Source organism: Mustela lutreola, chromosome 7 (assembly GCF_030435805.1).
Source record: "Mustela lutreola isolate mMusLut2 chromosome 7, mMusLut2.pri, whole genome shotgun sequence".
Lineage (NCBI taxonomy): Eukaryota > Metazoa > Chordata > Mammalia > Carnivora > Mustelidae > Mustela > Mustela lutreola.
This window is the reverse complement of record NC_081296.1, coordinates 45,574,867-45,587,134: the sequence shown is the minus strand read 5'-3', so window position 1 is coordinate 45,587,134 and position 12,268 is coordinate 45,574,867. Positions and strand designations below refer to the sequence as shown.

Here is a 12,268-nt window from a genome sequence, read left to right as displayed (position 1 = left end):
TTTTCTAAATGTCAACTCTGAAACATTAAGGGATTAAAGTTGCCTCAAGGATACTTTGGACTTTGAGGGTAATTGGGAGTCTTTTAGCTCTGAAGAAAGACTTGCATGTGACCAGAAGGAGGTTGACCCGAAAACCCAGTCCCAGTCCTAACCACTGGCCTTCAAGGCATCCCTACAAATGCCACGGGCAAGGAAAAAGGGTATCTCTCTTTCTCAGAAACCCTTTATCAATTCATCTGTGGCTAAGGAATCTCCACCAGCCTGACCTACTTAGGACCCGCATATGCATAGGAGTTAGAGAGCTACTTGGCCCTCTGCTGTGTGGTTAGTTCTTATTCTGCATACTTCGTGTGGTGTGCTGGAGAGGGCCACAGAAGGCCTTGCAGTCCACACTGTTTGGCTCTGCAGGCTCTTCACAATCATCAAGGTTTGTTTCTGGATAGAATTCTGGTTGAATCCTAAACTAGACAGAGTCTGGGAATTTTTAAAGGATATTGGGATCAGGTTGCATCTGAATCTCTAGTGTATGGGTCTTCCCGGTAAGAAACAGCATCTCTGAGGTTTGGGGACCATTTGAAAGATGACTGATGTTCCAGCCGAGTAATTCAAACTCAAGTGGAATTTAGATTTTTGTATTTGCCATCATAATGGAGCGATGACTACAACTTGGGGGAGGCCAGACTAACCGTATTTTATGGAGTAGGAAGCTAGTCCTTGCTCTTTATACTTAACCCCTTCCTCTGAAGGTGTAATAGGAGCTCCGTTAAAAATACACTCCAGTAGGATTTGAAGCAACATAGAGCTTACCCATTGTTTTCATCTTTTTAGTATCAGTACAACTTGGGGAACTGTTCATTTGGTTAGAGCAGTCAGCTTTCCCCCATGTAGAAACTGCAAATAATCAGTTAGCCAGTTCCTCCATCATTTAGAAACATTGCTTAATTCTGTATCTGGTACTGCTGATTTGGCCCTATCCTCAGTGTAGGGCCTTTAATGGAATTTTCAATATATTGGGTTAAAGCATGCAAAGTCACCATTTCTTCAGAGGACAAAGGCTAAATGGCAGCAGTTCCCTATGACATGACTAGATATAATGGAGTTTGAAAAAAATCACAAAAGATTCTTGAGTACACACTTCTTTCTCTTTTCATAGAGGACTTTACACAGAGTCATGGGAAATTTCTTTTGTAGATTGATAAGAAACAATACAACAAGATCCTGGAACTCATCCAGAGTGGCGTGGCCGAGGGTGCCAAGCTGGAATGTGGAGGCAAAGGGCTGGGCCGGAAGGGGTTTTTCATCGAGCCCACGGTGTTTTCGAACGTCACCGACGACATGCGCATTGCCAAGGAGGAGGTAACATGGAGTTCTAATGGAAGCCTTGCCTTTCTTGGGATGGCTTCCAGAGCATTTCTTTTTTTTCTTTTTTCTTTTTTTTTTTTTTTTTTTAAGATTTTTATTTATTTACTTGACAGGGAGAAAGAGAGATCACAAGTAGCAGAGAGGCAGGCAGAGAGAGAGGGGGAAGCAGGCTCCCCGCTGAGCAGAGAGCCCGATGTGGTGCTTGATCCCAGAACCCTGAGATCATGACCTGAGCTGAAGGCAGAGGCTTAACCCACTGAGCCACCCAGGCGCCCTCAGAACATTTCTTGTAGATGATATTCTGGTTTGGTCTCTTTATATTTGATAGACATTCTGTGACAGTGATGTGCAAATCCCGTTTTCAAAAAAAATGTTAAATCAGAAAGCAAGTAAGCTAGATGGAGGCAGGTGACATGATCCTCGACTGCAATTATATTAGCCAAGAGAACAATCATAAGAGCCGAACATTGGCCTTAGTAATACACTGCCCATTGGCTAGTTCCTTTAAACATGGGTTCCTAAGCTGTTCACCGGGAAGCAGAAAGCATCCAAGCCACCTCACATTTGTGTGGGCGAGGGACCAGAGCACATCAGCCAGTGTCTCCAGAGGGGTGGCTCTGAGTTCGGCAGCAATGGCTGGGGAAATCACAGAGAAAGCAGCCCTGGTGCCAACAGCGGAATTGGGGGTCGTATAAGAGGGTGGAGGGTAGGGGGCGCTACATGAACTCTAAAGTTAAACAACTCAGGCAGAGTCTGGGTGATTTTACAGTTCTGTGCTGCTAAACGTCAGTGTCATTTAAATAATGAAGGTGGAGTAAACTTTGAAATATGCAGAGCAGGTCAAGGGTGGCAGAGCACCCACCCCATGATGGCGCAAACCATTTTGTTGCAGATCTTTGGCCCCGTTCAGGAAATTCTGAGGTTTAAGACTATGGATGAAGTTATTGAAAGAGCCAATAACTCAGACTTCGGACTCGTCGCAGCCGTCTTCACTAATGACATCAACAAGGCCCTCACAGTGTCTTCGGCAATGCAGGCTGGGACTGTTTGGTAAGATAAGAATCAGCCTCAGGCTTCTGGCCATAACGCACACCACTGGCGGTGTAGGGGCCTCATAATCTCGAACACAGGGGACAGAAGCTTACCTTCCGGGGGGAAGGGGAAGACAGAAGGCAAGCAGCCTTCCCTGAGAAAGGATATGCACTTCTTACTGGCTAGGCCAGGAGATCAAAGTCAATTTTAAATGATAAATATTTCATATGCAAGAAAGGGAATTAGAAAATGAAACTTTTAAAGAAATACTATGATGATGGGACTACTTCAGTGCAAGCAGAGTTCATACTCACGGTACTGTGTTTTCTTCTCTTAGGATCAATTGTTACAATGCCTTAAATGCCCAGAGCCCCTTTGGAGGATTCAAGATGTCTGGAAATGGGAGAGAAATGTAAGTGTCCAAAGTTGCTGGGGCCACAGAGAAACTGGGATGGCAGATACTAGCCTAGAGGAGTATGCACACGACTGTTTAGCTCTCTGACTCACCCATTCATTCCACAAACACGTTGTTGAGCACATACTTCTGCAAATGAAGCTCTGTGCTACGTGTCACAAAGACGGATAAAACACAACTCCCTTCCCTTACGTGGGGGTGGATAAAAATTAATGTACCATCTATTTCATGAAATCAGGGCTACTTTCTTGATAGAAGTGTGCCAAACATCTTGCAAGTACTGAGGAAACAGTCTACCAATTTTGCCTGATGGGGATCAGAGAAGATTTCTCAGAGCAAATAACTTTCCACTGTGTTAGGGGCGGTGCTTGCATGTGGAGGGAAGAGCAGGAACAAAGGCATGAAGGCACAACAAATAGAGAACATCAGGGCGTTTGGGGTGTTTGAAGCAGAGGTCACCAACTGCCAGCCCAACGGCAAATCTGGCCAGCAGAAACGTTTCATTTTGCCTCACAACATTTTAAAATCCTTAACTGACATTCAAAAAAGGAAGAGGCTTTCTGTAAAATACAGATTTCTTGCTTTTTTTCATTCCCCCATAGCAAAATTGCTGCAGCTGTGAGCTCTAGAACTTGCCTTAATCCCATTCCTGTTGTTTCTGGGGCCTAAATATTGGTAGCCCTTCATTTTCACACAAGCCCAAGCCCCTCCCTAAATCACCTCCTCAGCCCCTGTAGGTTCTCTGAGGCTGGGACGGCAAGGTTTGGACATAGAATGACTGGAGGGAGCTTGCTGAAGACACAGGTGAAAAGGTTGTTTTAAACCAGCCTCACAGGGCTTAGACGTTCCATGGGAGCTGCGGAGATAGCTGAGGTTTTAAGGTTGAGATTTCTGGCAGGTAGAGGATGTCCTGGCAAAGACTAGAGGAAGAAAACCCATCATGAGGGCTTTACAATAACAGTGATAGGAATCATTCATTGAACGCCCACTCTGTATATGACTTTACATCAGCTTTTTTCCCAACATTGTCTGATTTGAGTTTCACAATGATTCAGTGGGATAGATACATTTCCCCTTCACATCCCACTTGGTTCAGGTGGGGAACTGGGGCTTAGACCAGCTAAGCAGCTTGCCCAGGTCACAGAGCCAGTAAGTGGCAGATGTGAGATTTGAATGTCGGTTTCAGTGTTTTCAATGATATCCAGCCAAGGAAGCTGCGGGGCCTGGGGCAGGACTCAGAAGGGACAGAATTGGAGCTGGGCAGAGTCCTCTTGAGAGGCGAAGGACCTGGAAAAAGGGAATGTAGCAGAGGAAAACTATAGTCAAGGAGATGTTATTTACAGCCTTCATATATAAATGGGAATGAGCAACATTCAGAGTGTGGATGGTAACCGGGGTCTTCCTGAGCTGACACACACTCCCCTAATAAAAACAAACAAACAAACAAAAACGAAAACATTTTCCCCCTGGGGCATCTGGGTGGTCCAGTCAATTAAGTGTTCAACTCTTGATTTCAGTTCATGTCATAATCTCAGGGTCATGAGATCAAGCCCCACATTGGGGTCCTCACTGAGCATGGAGTCTGCTTGAGATTCTCTCTTCCTCTGCTTCTGCTTCCCTCTCCCACCCCTGCCTCTTGCCCCTGCTCATACTCACTCTCTCTTAAAACAAAACAAAACAAACTAAATAAACCACTTTCCTTCCTCTTGAAGGGGGCTGGCTCCATGTTTCTTAAATCCTGTGACGCCCAAGAGGAAATATTCTTATGTCCATTCCCTCTGCCGTTATTGAATGCGTCCATTTGTGAGCCAGTGCCGGGTCATGATCAGTCTGCTAGGAAGTATTGAGTGCTTGGCTCGTAGGGGATGATATATGGCTCATCAAAGCACTTGAGATTTTGCTAGATACATGAAATATACAACATTGAAAGAAGTAGAAGAATTCCAGAGAAGACTGATTCGTAGAGGAGTGCAGGGGTGGGGGAGATCATCGTGAGCTGTAGAAGCCTGGGAAACCTTTGGATAGGATCGAATATAGGGATCTGAATTGGTCTTTAAAGGAGAGGAACATTTGGGTAGATGGAGAAAGGGGAATAATTTGCAGGGTTGGTGGGCAAAGCTAGGTAGGAGTGGAGAAAGAGGGCATAGAGGCATTGTGGGAGACATAAGGATGGTATTTGGGACAAAGTACAGGGAACCTGTAAGACCAGCATAGAGGATTTACATGCTTCAGATACATCAGGGGGTAATTTCTAGCTCTTAGCCATTAACCTTTTAAATTAAGCATAGCAGTGAGGTTAAGAGCAGAGTTTCTAGAGTCACACGGCTTCAGATACATATCGTGATCCTACCACTTAATACCTATGCAACCTTGGACCAATTACTTAATCCCACTAAGCCTCTGTTTCTCTAAAATGGGAATAAGCCTCATTAATCTCTCTAAGCCTCATCTCCACAATGGGAATAATTATAGTACCTACCCCAAAGGTTTGCCCTGAGGATAAAACGGTAGGATTCAGTGTTCCAGCTACCCAGCAGTGTCTGGCAAACCTCCAGAAATGTAGAGGTCAAGCAGATGAGTGTTACATAGGTGATCCTTCTTTTTCCTTATTTCTTTGGAAGTATGGCAGAATGATACCTGAATTTCAGCCCGAATCATCAACTTCCATTCTGTCGCTGGGAATGCCATGGGGAAGTTGCTCTTGCTTGGGTCTTGCTTCTGGCCTTCAGTGCTTCCCACTTGCTTTACAGCCAGAACCCAGAATCACTCTGGATCCCCTTTGCTCAGTTATTAGTACTTTTCAGCTTTTATAAAGGTTTCGTGTACTTAGAGCTGTCTCTTCCTAACTCACATATGACCTTCACTTCCTGCTCCCACCTTTCAGGATGTGTTTAACTTGATATTCTGTGTCCTGCTTCTGTGTTTGGGCCTTCCTGGTCTCTGAAATGTTGGGACAATCCCTGGCTCTGGGAATGTTGCTCCTGCTGTTTTGTTACAGATCATTAAGAGGGTGAATCATAGGCATAAAATACAGTAAATAATTGCCGCCTGATGGAGCTCATCCCAGGCTCGCCCTGGGTCCTCAGCATGGACAGGGTTTGGGCTTGTGACATTATCCAGGTCCAGTCTATCTGCATTAGCAACCTTCCCCTTGCCTGGAGAGACGGTCCAGGAGACAGTTAGGCTGTGTCAGAACCACATGGAGAACAGTGGCCCAAGAGACCGAAAAGCAGTCTTTCTCCACTTATCACATTGGTGCTGTAGTGACTTGGCCTTCCCAGTGCAGTTTAAAAATAATTAGGCAACAGGGCTCTTTGATGAGACTCACTTCATTTTGTCTAAATCATTGGATAATTTGTCCCTACTTGCTCTCCAAACATGTTTTTTTCTTCCTTAAATGGCCTGGAGTGGTCACAAGACTTCAAATAAAAGCACCTGCCCTATCCTGGTCCCCCACTCTTCATTCGCACTTACTGCAATCCCAGAAACTCCCCTGCCCACCTCTGGACAGGACTGTTTATCTCCTGGCCTTGCAAACTCCATGTGGCTCTGGTCCCTTTTCCCACCTCTAAGAGGCACAGAGAAGAGAAGCAGCACTTTCTGGAAACTGGCTCTGTCGGAACCCGGGAGTTCTCCCCCACAGAGCGCTGTGGAGGGCTGCCCTCTACAGGTTGCCTGATGGGCTGGCCTGATTCCCAGGGTCAGAGGTGGGGGCAGCTCACTTTAGTCTGGCCCTGCAGCCAGTTCTCCACATTTCACTCCTCCCATCCCCTCCCTTACCTCTTTTAAGCCTCTCTGAGACAAGCAATAACATAAATGTCACAAAGGGAGCACATAGAAAGAACCTCACGTTCTGAGGTTCTAAAAAAACTCATTTTAAAAACTGAGGACACAGGTTTTGAAGATGAGAAACATTATTGGAATATTTTAAATAAGGGCTTCCCAATTTGCATGCACATGCATCTGTGCCTGTGTGCTCATATATATGTGCAGAGCGTGTGTGTGTTCATGCAGAGCATCGGTGTGTGCTTGTGTGCCCGGGCATGCATGTGTGTGTGCCCGTGTGCACATACAGACATGCATGTGTGCCTGTGTGTGTGTGCATGTGTGTGTGCCCATGTGCATGTACAGACCATGCACATGCACAGAAAGTCACCTGCGGTCAGACAGAAGGGCTTGCCAAGCGTGCCTGTCTGGGGACCCACTCTCGGAGATTTGGCTGTAGTAAATCTGGGCTAAGGCAGAGGATCTGCATTGTTAACAGGTTTCTGGAATGGTTCTGGTGCAGGTGGTCTGGAGCCCCTGCTCTGTGAAATGTTGCTGTAAGGCAAAGAAAAGAGCAGGGAAATAAATATACATTCTACACAGTAATCCCTCTTTGTTTTAGGAGTGATTTTTCTGCAGGGACTGGCTGGAGGCACCTTACCTTGCCCCGGGTCTGCTGGGTTTGGTTGGTGGCAGAGAATATAACCCAGTCTGGCTCAGAAGCAGGAACACAGGCATCCGAATGTGTCTTCACCCTGACACTCTGTGGAGCCCAGCAGGCGACCATATGGAGAGATTGGGGGGCAGCAGGAGAGGCGTGTCTGCGTTTGCACCGTAGTGTGGTTCTCCTGTAACTGTGGGATTTAACTGGACTAAGCTAGATTGGAGAGAAAGCCCCAAGAATGAGGTGGTGAATTAGAAGGAGAATCTAAACAGGGGGCCCTCAGAGACATCCCAGCAGCGCTTCTCAAAGGGTGACCCAAACAACCACCTGCATCACCATCTCCAGGCTCCTCTCCAGACCTACTGAGGCAGAGTCTTTGGTGGGGATGGTCAGGAGTCCACAACGTAAGCAAGCTCCAAGGATGGTCTTAGGTTTCCTGATGTCTGAGAGATGCCCGGGCCCTAGGAGGAGGCTCGCCTGGAGTCACAGTGCCAGGTACTGGCAGAGCTGAGTGGGATGCCTGGCCTGCTGACCCCAACTCCAGCATTGCTTTTACGGCAGATGCGAGGCCACTCGTCATTCTCGGAGCAGGCAGTGTGCCGACCATGGTGGCTGGTGACTGCACAGGACGTAAGGGAGGAGCTCCCCCAGCGCAGGGTGATTTTCCACGTCACGCACCCAGAGATTGCGGGACCCAATACTCACACTCGAAAGCAACCACACCACCACACTCCTGACTCTGTAAGGCTTCCTTAACACTCCTCAACCCGACTTAGAGATCTGAGTGGGAGGAGATGGTTCAGGGTCTGCGCCATGTGCGTGTGCAAGCCAGGAAACCAGAAGGGAGGAGCCGCACTTCAAACAGGAGGCAGATGATGTCCGTGATGAAGAGACACTTTCAGAATTGCCCAAGGAAGGAAAGAGTCCAGAAAGAGCCAGAGCTAAGCTGGTAATAAAGACTCAGGGACTGGAGGGAGCTAATGAGGGAACCTTCTACTGAGTGGGGCCGTCCAGGATTGATTCTCATTCCCGTAAGCAAAGATGGCCAACGCAGATAAGAGAAGAGCACACATACTCTGCTCTCTCCTTGGCTGCCTCTGATGTCTTGGCGGGGATGGCATGGTTATGACAACCTAGGTGACCTTGGTGCTCAGAGCTGCTGCTGGCCAAGTGATTGGAAGTTTGTGCAGAGCATAGGGTTCCTGGAAGGTAGCGAAATGAATGGCTCACAGAAGGTCTTGATTGTAAAGCCCAGTTAGATTTTACACATGATTGTTTTGGTCTTTTTAAAAGATTGATTTAATTTTGGATTCAGCGGGGAAGAGGAGAGGGAGAGAAATTCTCCAGCAGACTCCACACCAAGTGTAGACCCCAGCGCTGGGCTTGAGCTCATGACCTATCCAAAACCAAGAGTTGGCTGCTTAACCAACTGTGCCACCCAGGTGCCCCATACTTGCCCGTTTTGAAAGACAGCCTTTATTAATATTTTCTTACTCAAATACATCTCCAAGTGTCCTTTTATTTTTTCCTGAGAGAGGTGATATGTCTACTGGGTGGACCCAGGGAGGGGGAGGGCGGGTGAAAGCCCTCCCTCCTTCTTTCCCTCCCATAAGGGCCGCCTGAGCCTGAAGCTGTGGGCTCTACACGAGGTTTGCTAGAGGGCACGAGGCAGGACCAGTAAGCTCTTGAGTCCTCGGGTGGAGACGGCCACTCAGGCAGCCCTTCTCCCCTCCTGAGAGACAGTGTTGTGATAACTGGTGCCCAGGTGCTCTGTGAACACAGAGGCAGGAGGCGCTCCTCCTACTGAGATAGCCAGGAAAAGCCTCATGGACCAGTGACTTTAAAAAGAATTGCGGGGGGGGGGGGGGGGGGTTCAATTTTTAAAAGAGAAAATTGGGAAAAAGTGCTTGACTTTACAATGAAATAAAGAAAAGGGGGCAAGGGCAATGAAATTGAGGTGACCTGAGGAGAGGGTACAGAGAGAAGAAAGAAAGGAGCATGGCAGCCACCAGGCTTGGCTGCAGCCCGGCCCCCTGAGGGTTGGAGACCAGCGCTGCCTGTCCAGAGGGCTAGGAAGGCGGCATCTCCTGGCTCCTGCAGAGACGGGGGACCCAGCTCCCACCCCATAAACATTTAAGCAGAGTCTCGGGGGCCACTTCCTTTGCGGTCAGTTACTTGGATTTCCTCCCTCTTTCCCCTGACTCTGTGGGGCTGTGGGCAGTCCGCATCAGGATGGTTTTTGAGGCATTGCTGGTGATCCATGCTCTTCCCTGTCCAGGTCTTTGGGTCCCCACTTCCATGTGTTAAGTCTAAGGACCAGTGGAAAGGAATTTAGGACAAACGGGAGGGGATCCCAGCTTAGAAATCTCTGGTTTTTCTTTCAGCTAAAGTGGACTAGGTGGCCAGGAAGAGTGACTAGAACAAAGAAACATCAGGGGGTGTCTCGTGGCAGGAGTGGGTTTTTAGAGGAGGAAAGCACACCATTGTCCTCTAGAGCCATAACTGCCACTGGTAGAGACACAACAGCGGGGGCCTGGACCTGGGCCTCTGCTGTCCGCAGTGTACCCCCAGGGGCATGGTCTGGGGTCTGTGTGACCGTGGGCTCAAGCTAACACGCGTGCCTGCGTCTCAGAGTAGTTGGGAACGCTGCCGCCCCTTGCTGCGCCGTGTTGTGAGGACAGGTCAGCCCTTGACTTTAAGAAACGGTCACTGCTCGTGACGTGGTAGCAGCCCTCTCTGCCTCTCAGAGGAGGGCTGGGCTGTCCACTCATGAGACATGGGAACCCCATGGCCTGCTGTTAGCAGGTGCTAAACGGCTCCTTCTCGGGGCCCTTGCCATCACTCAGGCCAGGCTGCCTCGGCCTCAGGTGTCTGACACTGCCTACTTCTGCCTTCCAGGGGGGAGTTCGGCTTGCGAGAGTACTCCGAGGTGAAGACCGTGACTGTAAAGATCCCTCAGAAGAACTCGTAAGAAGGCTGAGGAGGAAGGTGGAGGCCAGCCCGCAGGACCCTCCCTCTCTGCTCTCCCTGGGGGGCCCGGCTCTCAGGAATCCAAAGTCCATACTCGGTCCTTATTTAAAGATGTAAACAATGACATGTAGGCCACGCCAGTCACTGCATAAGGAAAGCAGAGCATGTGCGCACAGTCTCCTGGCACCCCGTAAGGGATCACCTTAATGATACCAAATAGTGGGGAAGCGGGGAGCAGGCAGGAGGAGTCACTGTCGGGAACATACAGTCTCTCTTTCCGGAGCGATGGGCTGATGTCTTTCATCACAAGGAACTTTCCTCCTGAGGAAAGGTCATCTTTCCATTGTCTCCATTTTTCCCCCTTCCAGGCTCTCCCTGCTCACCACCACTCCCCCTTCCCACCCCTCCAAGGAGATCTCAGCTGAGCTCATTTGGGGCAGATGTTTGGGCCGGGAACAATTTTCCAAGGGTTTGCAGCCAAATTACCATTTCATGTTATCCACTTCTTCAAAGCAAAACATGAAATGGTTTTAGTTAGAGCCAGACCAGACTGAGACTGCCAGGAGCTGGTACACTGCAGATGTACCGAGAACTGAGAGCTCGGGATGTTCTTGACCCAGTCTGGCTTTCGTACATCCATAAAAGACACGAGTGAGAAAGATCAGGAAAGATGCAGACCCAGAGATCACATGTAGTTCACAGCTTCTGAGCTTGCCGTTTGGTTTTAGGGTGTGTTGGTGTGCGTGTGTGTTCTGTCTTCTGGGTGATTCTGGAATAAGGCAGCAGGGGTGGGAAGGGGGGTTGTTTTTCATAGACTGATAAGATCTTTTTCCAAAGCTCTTAATAATCAACCCCAAAACGAATTGAGTCAGCTCAAGAATTTGGTACCAGGTAATGCTGGGGGCCTTGGAGAAATAAGTTCACTTCTAGTACTGGCTGACAATTCGTAGGAAGTGAATTATCTCTGCAGTTGGACTCGGCAGCCGCTTCTGGCCGCCCCCCCCACCCCACACACACACACACTGCACCAGACCCGATCCTGCCAGTGCTCTGGGTGTTACTTTGGCCTATCATTGCCCTGAATGCACTGGCAGTAACCTTGGAAAATCCGGCCCAGCCTGGAGGTTCCGTTGCCATTTGCAGAGTTGCAGCGTGCCGCGCTTGCCGTCCTCCACCAGCACCCCACCGCCACGCCCAGTGGCGCGTCCACACGTGGGTTTCCCTCCCGACAAGCCTCCCGAGGGGGGGAGGCACAAAACAGCCCCTCTCCTTCCCCTCCGGCCAAACACTTCTCCTTCTGCTTTCCAGTGCATCCAGCAGCCGATGGACAGCATCGGCTTCCTTTCCTCCTTCACTCTTTCCAGTTGCTGAATCCAACCCAGCCTGTAACCTAGATGAAGATCATTTATTTAAAAGTACCAACCATAACCTAGAGTAATGGAATACGGGCAAGGCGCATATAGCCTTCTCTATGTAATGGGTTCCTGCTTTCTAACCACACTGGTTTTCTATTGATGAGTCTCGTCTATTCATGATGTTTAAGGGAAATCTCCGTCCGCTGTTATTTACGAACAACCGTGCACTCAGTGGCCCGATGCCTCGAGAGACACCACGCTTCTGAGTTCTCCCATGTGAATGTCATGCTCTCCTCCTCTAGCGTGTGTCCAAGTGAACATATCCATTAACCAGCTAGTTACCTTTCAACTGCAATATAGAATGTGAAAATGAAGATTTATTTCTTTTAATTTACTTAAAAAGAAACCTCTGTGCTAGCAATAAAGCATTTATATTGTGTACTCCTTGGGATTACGTGGCTGTGTTTATAAATCTTCGCGTCATACTGAGCACACTTGGGTCCTTCTCTCAGCTGCTGGGGTTTTCAGCTGTGTGGTTTTCTCTGGTTACTGAGCAGAAGTCTGGGAAAGCATTTTTATAGAACGCAGTAAACAACACCCTTGTTTTCTGACACTGCTTAAAATTTGAGTACACATGCGGTTTTATGCAGCCAACAAGTAGAATCATGTAGGAAACTGATGAAACGACTGTTTTAATTCAAAATA

The 12,268-nt window shown here is 48.4% G+C and overlaps 1 protein-coding gene across 1 annotated transcript in view; it reads left to right on the top strand.

Annotated features, from left to right (window-relative positions):
• ALDH1A2 (aldehyde dehydrogenase 1 family member A2) overlaps positions 1-12,004 on the top strand; it is a 93,628-nt gene extending 81,624 nt beyond the window's left edge. Inside the window, exons 11-14 of the mRNA XM_059180623.1 lie at positions 1,192-1,356; positions 2,255-2,412; positions 2,732-2,806; positions 10,137-12,004. Coding sequence (XP_059036606.1) covers positions 1,192-1,356; positions 2,255-2,412; positions 2,732-2,806; positions 10,137-10,209 — 471 coding nt within the window. The 3' untranslated portion in view covers positions 10,210-12,004. The remainder of the gene's footprint in view (positions 1-1,191; positions 1,357-2,254; positions 2,413-2,731; positions 2,807-10,136) is intronic.
• The last annotated feature ends 264 nt before the right edge of the window (positions 12,005-12,268 follow it).